The 10,945-nt window shown below is 41.5% G+C and overlaps 1 protein-coding gene across 2 annotated transcripts in view; it reads right to left on the bottom strand.

The window, feature by feature from the left end:
* The window catches only part of NEDD1 (NEDD1 gamma-tubulin ring complex targeting factor), a 38,030-nt gene extending 28,228 nt beyond the window's left edge, over positions 1–9,802 (bottom strand). The window contains exons 1-4 of one of the 2 annotated variants that reach the window (XM_037068080.1): positions 9,721–9,802; positions 7,332–7,475; positions 5,049–5,143; positions 971–1,087 (exon numbers count right to left, since the gene is read on the bottom strand). In XM_037068080.1, the coding sequence (XP_036923975.1) occupies positions 971–1,087; positions 5,049–5,143; positions 7,332–7,467 (348 nt within the window). In that variant the 5' untranslated portion in view covers positions 7,468–7,475; positions 9,721–9,802. The other variant, XM_037068082.1, reaches the window with a different exon arrangement.
* Positions 9,803–10,945: the final 1,143 nt, after the last annotated feature.

The raw sequence follows: 10,945 nt of genomic DNA, 5'->3' as shown, positions 1-10,945 counted from the left end.
GATAAGGGGACAGTCACCTACAAAGGAGTACCCATCAGACTGTCAGCGGATTTCTCAAAAGAGACCTTACAGGCAAGAAGGGGCTGGAAAGAAGTATTCCAAGTCATGAAATCCAAAGACCTACAGCCAAGATTGCTTTATCCAGCAAAGCTTTCATTTAGAATGGAAGGACAGATAAAGTGCTTCTCAGATAAGGTCAAGTTCAAGGAGTTCATCATTACCAAGCCCTTATTATATGAAATGCTAAAGGGACTTATATAAGAAAAAGAAGATGAAAAATATTAACAGTGAAAGGACAGCAAACACACAGCTATTAACAACCACACCTAAAACAAAAGCAAACCAAGAGGACAGCTAGATCAGGAGTGGAACCATAGAAATGAAGAACACATGGAGGGTTAGAAACAGGGGGGTGGGAGGGAGAGAAGGGGGGAGAAGGCACAGAAAATAGCATAGATGGTAGGTAGAAAATAGATAGGGGGGAGGGTGAGAATAGTGGGGGAAATATAGAATCCAAAGAACTTGAGACACGTGGTTATAAACTAAGGGGGGCAGAATGGTGGGGGAGGGAGGGTGTGGGTGGAAGGGATTAAAGGGGGGAATAGAACAACTGTAATGGTATAATCAATAAAATATATTTAAAAAAAAAAAAACAGATCCCTGATAACAACAGAGCATTCTTCAGAAAATGGGAAGGAAGTGGTTCATTTAAACAAGACTAGAACTCAGTGAAGAAATAACACGTTTTAATCACCAATATCATGCCTTAGTGACATATATGGAGGAAAAAAGAGATAGAAGTAAGTTTTGGGCTAAACAACATCTTTATTTTCCCTAACAAATCTCACTTCAATTCTGAAGCATCTTATTTTTATCACAAAACATCAACATTAAAAGAAAGGTATGATAACCTAACACATTGTGAGATACCATTTCTGTAAGGATTTAAGAAAAAAACCAAGTTCCTTACCTTAAGAGACCGATGAACTCTTTTTGATTTTAAATCCCAAATGTTAACAGTGTTATTCAGGCCTCCGCTTACCAAATACATAGATGTGGAATTTAAACTGATACATGTCTGCTTTTGCTATTAAAGGAAAAAAAATTCATTTAACAGAGCCCACAGATGACACTCATGTCTTATTCAATACTTTGTAAGCACTTGACTTAAATGCTATAAACATGCCAATACTAATGATTCACCTCAAATCATCTTCCCTGTGGAGCCAGCAGCTGGTAAGGACTCAAAAAGGCTCAAGGACACCAGCCAGACCCCCGCTCTCTTCCGTACAACAGGTGGCAGAGGAAGCTGAGGGAACATCAGCGAGTCTTGGCCTCCCACCACGGCTCACTTGCCCTTAGGATCTCCCCCAATAAAGCTCGCTCTTGCATTTCCACAGGATAACGGCCAACCCACAACTCAGCAAACACTAAAGGTACAGGAGACTTACGGGATGTGTAAATCCCTCATTTTACAGAAGGGGTAGTTTCCTAAAGAGAACAGGATACTTGCCCAAAGTCTCACGGCAAATCTCCTAAGAAAGCCCCTTCTCAAACACCAAGTCAGGGAGCCTGACTCTACGGTCTTCCTGGCGCCTGTGAGAACAGACGCATCCACCCAGTTCCTCAAGATGAAATTCCAGAGTTGCCTTTGATTCTTCCTTCTCCCTCCCCCAATCCACCATAACTTCTCTGAATTCCAACACTAAACTAAATTCCACGTGCCCCCCTCTACCTTCCTCTAGGGCCAACATCCCAATCCCAACCCTGCAGCAGAGCCACAGGAGCAGCCTCCTAGCCAGGCGCCCTGCTCCCACCCCTGCCTCTCTACATTCTGTTCTCCTTACAGAGGGTGACCTTTACAAATTAGATCTGATCATGTCCCCCCCTGTTTAAAAATCTTCCACGGCTCCTAGTCAACCCCAGAATAAATTCCAGACTCATTAACCTAGTTATCAAAGCCCTATGCACCTGGGCCCCTTCCAACGCCCCCTCCACTCCTCCTCACCATGAATGCTCCAGGCACGTGACCTTCCTGCATGCCTCAAACCTAACAACTCTATACTTGCCCCCAGGCTCCTCCAACAGCTGCTCTTGCCTAGAAACCTAAATTCCCTGAACCTTGGCTGAAGGGCTGCTTCTGGTCATAGACAACACCTTAAATGCCACCTCTTCAGGAGACCTCCCTCGGCCACCCAGTGTAACGTGCTATCCTAATATCTTATTTTAATTTCTACATAACAACTTATCACTCCCATCTGAGCAAAAGACCATAAGCATGCTCAATAAAATATTCACAAAATGAACAGCTAAAAACAGAGGGGCTACCAAGTTTTGCTCACAACAGTTATCTGAGTGTCATCTGCTAGAACATAATCTTGCAAGTTTTTTCCTATTTAACCTTCAGGTGCACTGTATAGTTACATTGATGTTCTCACCCCAGTTGGATGCTATGGGGGAAAAAGGGGACATATTCGTGACTTACTTAAAAGCTAAAAGGCAAGCTCTGTAGGTTTAGGCAAGTCATCTCGCCTTTCCAAGCCTACATTTGTTCATCTGAGACATGAGAGACGGGGACTAGATCACCGGTCCTGCCTTGGGAGCGCACACGTCTCAAGAACAGCCTCTAGCACACTTAAGGCAGCACTGGATTCCCAAAAGGGTGCTGATGGCCACCCACCCTCAAGGTTTCTCACAGCGCTCGAAATTTGATCAATAATAAAAATTACTAACACCATAAAAATATAAAGAGCACATCACATCAGTGTTTCAGTATAGCAGGTATTAATTCTCTTGCAGGCACCATACTAGGAATTGATTTCGGTCTAAACAGACTAAGACTTAGAATCAGATTATCACTGCAAAGCAGGACAGTTTGCTAAGAACTATAAAATTAACCTGTAAAGAAAACAGACAAGAATGGTGTCCATGAAAGATCCATATATTAGGATTCTAAGTGTCAAAAACAAGTCAGAGCCCTGGCTGGTGTAGCTCAGTGGATTGAGCACAGGCCTGCGAACCAAAGGATTACGGTTTGATTCCCAGTCAGGGCACAAGCCTGGGTTGCAGGCCAGTTCCCAGAAGGGGACTCACGAGAGGTAACCATACATTGATATTTCTCTCCTTCTCTCCTTCCCTTCCCCTCTAAAGATAAATAAAACCTGAAAAAAAAAACAATTTAAAAAATAAATTAATTAATTAAATTAAAAAAACAAGTACTCTTAAGGGCTCAGAACAAAATTTATATTTATAGCTGGGTACCCTGATGATAGATTTTTTTATGTTAATATATTTTTAATGTAGCTAACGAACTTCATAGAAATCCAGTGGTTATGACAGGAATCCTGTACCCCAAGACACAAGCAATGGGTACAGTGTTTAAAATCTGAAAATAACAGCTGGTTTAAATTTCTAGGTTATATAGTAGCCTATCATATCCCTCATAATACTGTTAATACCAATCTGCCTACCTTAAAGAAATAAAATACAAAACCAAACAACAAATATATAAACTTAAAAGTTCTACTCAAAAAACATTTAAGTGAGTCATATTTTCCCACCTAGAAAAGGTCTAGTTTCGCAAATAGCACATAAGTGAAAGAACTTCGATCCTACAAAGCAAAGGTTTCAAAACACCTATGCCACACAAAATCACAGCCTAATGAACCAATGTTTGTAAAACATTTTTGTAAGTACCTTAAAGCCCATTCGAATTATAACTCTGATGCCCTCCCTTCATCCCATGCATTCCGATGGGATTTCTTAACTACGGGAAAGAGAACTACAGCAACTGAGGGGGAATATTCACAAAACTCAGAACCGGCTCACGTTACTGACTATCATCAGCCATTTTCATGCTTTAAAAGTGAAAACAAAAAGGTACCGAACTGGCTCTAAGGCATAAAACTGGCATGATGTATATTGTGGTGGAGGTGGAAATCAAAATTATTTTGATGTTGATATTTAATTAAACAGACGTTTGTCATTGGCCTCTGACAAGATTTAAAGATCCAAAGAAGACGACAAAAAATGTTTTGCCTGCTCTTGAAGTACCTGCATTTTGACTTTTATCAACTAGGAAGGCTCTCTGCCTCCAGTTTAGTTACCTGAACCTCCACTTCCGCCCTTATTTAGCGTTCTCTCTGGCCCCGCCTGCAACATATACAGGCGGCAATGGAAGCTTGGGTCAACCCCACCTGACACCATTAGAGAATTTTAGAAGTCAAAAGTCCCTTTTAAATTCAAGGAGCTTATAGGCCACTGCCCTGCTGTGCCCTTCCTAATTGGGCTCCTCCCCAATTCCAGTGTGTGAAATTAGGACCATGCCTAATGCCTTACGGTCTCCGAGGAAAATCTGAAACTTAAAAAAGAACAAGCTACCAAATACTTGCAACTTTTTTATTTAAAAAAGAAATGGCTTGGAATTGAGAGATTTTGGAAGTGAGAGAGCCCAAAATATCCTGAATCAGAGGGACTAACCTAAAAAACAAAAGGATAAGAAAATAATACACAATGCAAGCTCCATTTAAATGCTCTGGGACCAGTCGCCTTCCCCGCCCCAACCCACCCAGGGCTTGGCCGGGGTTCAGGCAGACCCTTCAGCACCAAGTGGACAGAAGCAGAAGCAGAAGGCTCCCATCAGACAAACAGAGGTCTTTAGCGGATAGTCCTCTGCCCAGCATCAGTGAGGGCAGGGCTACGGCATCAAGCTTAGGGTCAATTCAACCTCATGACCTAAGTGGGACTTGGTCCTAAAAAAGGCAGCAATACCAGGGAACCTCCCACAGAGGAAAAATGAAGAATGCAAGAGCCTCACTGACAAAATACAGTCCTTGACTGCTCCCCTAGGATCCACTGTTATTTTAATTAAAGATGTTTCAGTACTTATCTCACCTATAATAAGAGTTACAGTATTACTTTCAGCTTCAGCTTAGGTTAAGAATAATGCTTTTAAACACCTTTACATTTAGTTGCAAGCACCACAATAAATAAGTAGTTACCACCCAAGCAGAGCTAAGCTTTTAAGTTTTTTTTTTTAAGTCACTTACCCCTTCACCAAGCTCTAAAAGTGGAACAGGTTTACATTTGCAACTTGAAACAACAATTTTGTCGCCACTGGAAGATGCTGTCACTAGAAAGTTATCTACATGAAGAGTTATGGAACATAAAACAACCCGTGAGTATCTCTAGTACTACACTATTAACGTAAGTATCGCGATGATAAAAAAGCTACTTAACCCATGCGAAATACTATTCAAAGTAGTATACTTTCAAAGTAGGCTGGAAGGTCTAATTTTTGAAATACTTTTCAAAGTAGGCTGGAAGGACTAATTTTTCCCCTTCAAGAATGAAAGCATAATAAAAGCATCATCACGATCATATATTAATCAGTCTTTTCATCAATAAACACTGCTCAAGATACTTATTTATTAACACAGTGCTTGGTACCCATTTAAGCTAGCAAGTAAATATCTACAATAACCTGTTTTTGTGAACTAACAAAATAAAATCTGACATCTTCTCAGAACTAGATTTTTGTGAATGTTTCAATCTTAAATGTATTAAAAATAAGTTACAGTAAATAGCAAATATAAACAAATGTGACTACATATTAACTACTTGTAAGAGTTTTAAATTATATTTAAATTATTTAAAGTTTAATATTATTAATACAGCAAAGAAAAAACCAAAGGATAATGTGAGAGGGTACATTGTTTTAAATTAAATTTAAATTATTTAAAGTTTAATATTATTAATATAGCAAGGAAAAAACAAAAGATAATGTGAGAGGGTAAAAAAAATAGGAAACTCATCTCCTTGGCACATGGCCATGAACCCCATCTTTGGAATCCATGCAAGGTGGGCCCTAAGTTTCTGAGTCTGGAAAGTCTTTGTTCATCAGAAACTAACTTCCTGTAAGGAAGGACCAAAGCTTCGTTAGGAGTAACATTATACAAAGGCTTCCCACACACATCTACTGTACGGGCAACTACACAGAAAAAAGATCAGTTCCCAAAAAAGTCACAGGACGCCTCCTCAAGTCACGTTAGTTTTACTGACAGACCATTCAGGGGTTTATCAGGAAATGCCAATTACGAAAACTCCTTGGGTTACAAATAAACCAAAAAATAGTAAGTCTTACTAAGAATTGCTACTTTTCTCTTATACAGTTAAGTAACAGAGAAAAATTAACCTGTAAACATAATAGAAATCCGGTCATAGAGAAGCAGCTTCACCTACTTGTCACTCTCTTTAAAACACTCCCCCCCACTTCAAAACTGCAGTCACTTCACCACGAATTTGATCAACACAGCACCGAAGTCGTCTATTTTGCTACTATAACACAAATCCAAGGAACGAGGACATAAATTTAATTCAATAATAAATTTCATCATTTTGTTCCATATTTGCAAGATTAGATTGAACACGAAAACTTCTAATGGTTTTGTTCATTAAACCTTTGATATTTTTATTTTCATCAGGAAGCAGAATATTAATCCTTTGGTACTGATAGGATCAGACACATTGAAACCTAATTTGTTGTTTGAGAAACAGTGTATATGCACGATTTGTACGTGGAGGCCAGAAAGGCTCCCAAACATCCTCTAAGGCACAGGACAGCTCCCAAAGCAACACAGTAAAGAATTTTATGACCTAAAATGTCAACAGTGGGAGGCTGAGAAATGTGTATTTACAGGCTTCACTGCCTCATTTATTTTGTCCACATACAGGATCTTACTACAACAGGGAGGGTGTGAATTAGAAACATTAAAAGCTCAGGAAAATTCAGTAAGTTCTCTGAATGTCTGAGCAATGAGAGTATTTCCATCATAGAAAGGAAGAGAAAGACAAGAGTACATCAGAAAGAGGGGCATGTTGGACAATTTTTATTTTTATCTCCTCCCCCGACCTTTGCTTCTGCCTATGAGTTCTATCATTAATTTAGAGAACAGATCCACAAAAATTTAAATGTAGATGCAAAAACTCATTCCAAAACCTTTCAGAATTTTTCCCACCATTACCTACCTTATTCCATTTGCTTCAATAACAAATTTCTGATAGAACTAATTCTACGGTCTGAATCTAATAATGAATATATATATGCATCTATATAATAGGGTTGTTCAGTGTGGTGGACTGCAACTAAAATTTTTAAAAATGAAATCAGGAGAAATCAGTGTGTATTCATATGATATATTGTTTAGCAAATTCCTGTTTCTTTTTATCTTTCATAACTATGCAAAATATATGTCTCATTACGGGTTGCATGCAAAAGTTCCATTACTTGTTTAAACCTAACAAAAAGTGGTTATTTTTTTTTTAAAGGATACTATTGCTGCTCCAACACACTGAGCTGACTCCATGTGGTGATGTGTGTGGGTTGAATTTATCCACCAAGGTCATAGATGAAGCATCCCATATTTTAACATCTTCTCCCGATGAAGCAAATCTGAGGTTTTCCTGCATGATTGCACCTATAGTTTAAAACATTTTTAAAAATAAAAAGAGGAAAAAAGAAAGTTAAAATGAAGCAGCTAATCCAAAACAAGAGGCACTACCGTCCGTTTTTGCCCCAAGAGTACGCTCACCACAGTGTAGCTGGAGTGACCTTCCTAAAATGAACCAGACCATTCTCTTAGCTGACCCTTCCCATGGCTCTCCACCACAGCAAGTATGAAACCCAACCTTCTTAGCACACTCTACATGACCTAGCCTGGGTGCAAACTCCTTCCCTGGAGCTACAGATTTACTGGCCTTCTTTCTTGCCTTCCATTTGCTGTCCCCTCTACCTGGAACGCTCTTTCCGAGGATTTCCCACCATCATCTCCTTCGCATCATCCCAGTCTCAGCTCAATTGTCGTCTCCTCTGACCAGCATGAGGCAGGCAGCCCCTTACCAGTTGCTCTGTATCTCATGATCTTGTTTCATTTCTTTTCATGGCACTGCTTCCTATCTGCAACTCTTGTTACTCATAATGTCTGTCTCTACCCACTCAAAGATCCTCATGACAGGCATTTTGTCTTGTTTACTACCAGTCTTGAAACATTCCTGGCCACAGTAGGCACTCACAAATAAGTGTTGGATAGATAACCTCCTGATCTTTCTTAAAATGTATCATAAAATGTAGTACCTGCAGGTCCAAACCGAGACACTCCAGTTTTTCCAAATAATTCCAAAATTCCTCAAATACAGCCAAAATAGATGTCACTAGTCCCTATACCAGTTCTTGGTCTACAGTGCCCTCACTCATATTCTTTATTTACAGTATATAGTTCAAACACATAAAGCTGACAAAGTGAGTCCACAAATCAAAGCAATCTAAAAGATAGAAACAAGAAAACTGCTCTAGGCAGACACTTTGAAGAGCAGCAAATAGTAATGCATGACAGGTAAAAAAAAATAAGCTAAAAAATACAGGGGAGGAAGGAGAAAGGAAAATAAGGGAACCTAGAAAAATATCCTTCAAGCCTTCCTAGTGCGGGCAGTTCGAGTACAGCACAGCTTTCGTGATGTCACAGATAGGGTTCCGAGTCATCAACCAAACATCACACTTTTGTCCAGCATACCCTACCTCAAAGGACAAGTTAGAGGAATGAGAAATTACAGTGCCCTTTGATTCTCAAGAAACCAAAAAAAATGTTCTTAATGTGTTTACTAAAAAGTTAAAACTTCTGTTAACTAGAGAAGTCACTTATGTGATTCACCATGCCTCAATCATCAGATAAATACAGTGCTACTAAAAGCCGTTAGAGTCATCTGTTGCAGTGTAGGCATAGTATTTGGATTCGGTGCCTTAACATGTAGTAACGCGTCTTTTTGGTTCCCTTAAGGAACAATAAAGTACAGCAAGGGCAATCTCTAAACCCAGTACACACAACTGAAAGATGTCGCTATAATCTTACACCATTCCTGTTGAGGGGTGTAGTGGAAAGATCACTTACGATTGGGGCTCAGAAAAAGTGGGTTCAAGCTATGTGCCCCAGGGTTTAGGTGACAGTGACTCTGGCCAACTCATTTGATGTGTTTCCTTCTCAGAAAGTTGAGCGGGGAAGGGGACCATTTGCCCATCCACCTTCGTCTTCTGAGAATTGAGCACATTGAAGGGAGGTGCATTAATTACATCAGCCTTTCAAAGTGAGTTCCATAAAGAGAGGGCAGTCGGGACACAACTGGATAACAAACCGCCAGCCCGGGTTTGGGGATAACAGCTACGTGAAACAACTGCACGGTAACGCTTAGCTTAAACCAATAAAAGTTCTCCAACTTTCATTCACCAAAGATGCATTTTACTTGCAGGAGACTTGCTCAACTGGGGTTACGTTATAAAATGCACTCAAGCTCCTATTACATGAACCATAGTTTAGAGGTTTGCAAAAAGGGGGACGGACTGTGGATAAGCTCCAAACTTTGCGGAGGCAGCGCACCCCCCCAGAGCTGCCACCAAGAGCCGAGCTGACCCCGCCACCTCTCAGGCAGAGGAGGAGGCTGTCTCAGGCCGAGGGGCGCGATCCCGGTCCGCAGCTCCCGGGAACTTCCGCGCCAAGCCTGCCGCTGAGCCCCTGCCCCGCAACCGTCCCGAGCGCGGGACCAGCTCCGGCGCGCAAAACCCCCGGACCTCCGACCCACATCCAGAGGTGGCCGGAGGGCGGAGGAGGTTGGGGGACGTCCAAGGACACGGTGGGCGATGGCCCACTGAGCCCTGGCCCTGCAGAACCTCACCTCTCGGCCGCGGCACACCCGGGGGCCACAGGGCGGCCCGCTCCGGCGCTAGGCTTCCGGCTCCCGCCCGAGCTGTTAAACTTCAGCGGCCGGAAGTCCCACCCTCGGTGGCGTCACCGGGCGCGGCGCTGCCTTGGCCCGAGGCTGGAGATCGCAGAGCTGGGTGGGAATAGCGAACTCGGGCACCTCCCTGCGCGTCCCAGCGACGGCGCTCGGGCCTCGAGCTGCTATCCCTTTGTCGTGCCTCTGTTCTCGGACTGCACGTGTGCCAGGCACTTTGCTAGACTCCAGGAGCGTAGGGATGAGGTTAAACGCTCGTGATTCCTGGCTCCGTGGAGCTGACAATCGCAGGCCCAGCTGTGCGACTTTAGGCGGCAGACGTTAATAAATAGTTACATGCTTAAACGAAAAGTGAAATTGTGACAACTGCTTGAAAGGGAAGGTGTGTGATGTAAGAAAACCCATCATAAGAGAAATTAACTTGGATGTGGGTGTAGGGTGGGCTTCCTTTTAAAGAGGAAAGCGTGAGAGCCAGGTAATACCACATGCAAACAGGAAAACATACTCAGAAAGGCTAGGAAATAATCCCAAGTGTAAGCATCTGAGTTATCTGACTTCAAACCCATGATCTTTCTTCCCGCATCATGATGCAGAGAGGAGAACCTCAAACACCTGGTTGGTGTTTCTTTTGAAAAGGATCCTTCTCAGTGGAAAAGTAGCTGAACGGAGTTTTTAAATGCTCCCTGTACTTGGGCCTCCTAGAAACTCTACTAAAAATTTTTGCTTAAAGTACTTATGGTAAATATAGGGCATTTCTTCTCAAAACACTTATTATTCTGTCATCCAAGTACATGTGGATTATGTTTCTGAGCTAGGTACGTAAGCCCCAGCCATTTGTGCACACATTGCAAATAACTGGAAACTAGTAAGTACAATTTTTCTAGAGAAGAAGTAGAAATTCTAGCCAAGTTGTAAAGATTGATGGGGAACCTCAAAAGGGGAAAGACAGCAAGCAGCAACTGCCTTAACTGTATAGTTTATAGTTCTTGAGGTTATTAAATTTTGACAGAGATGAGGGCCAAAAGTTGGGAAATGAAAAAACAAGGTAAGGGAGTAGGGACAGGGACAATCAGGACAAATGTGGGAAAAAATAAGATTATATCTTTGAAACGTCAAAGTCAGCAGGAAAATTTAAATTAGAATATATGAAACAATATGTGATATA

Source organism: Sturnira hondurensis, unplaced genomic scaffold (genome assembly GCF_014824575.4).
Source record: "Sturnira hondurensis isolate 20B ecotype Veracruz unplaced genomic scaffold, ASM1482457v3 Scaffold0017436, whole genome shotgun sequence".
NCBI lineage: Eukaryota > Metazoa > Chordata > Mammalia > Chiroptera > Phyllostomidae > Sturnira > Sturnira hondurensis.
This window is presented reverse-complemented; position numbering and strand designations above follow the sequence as displayed.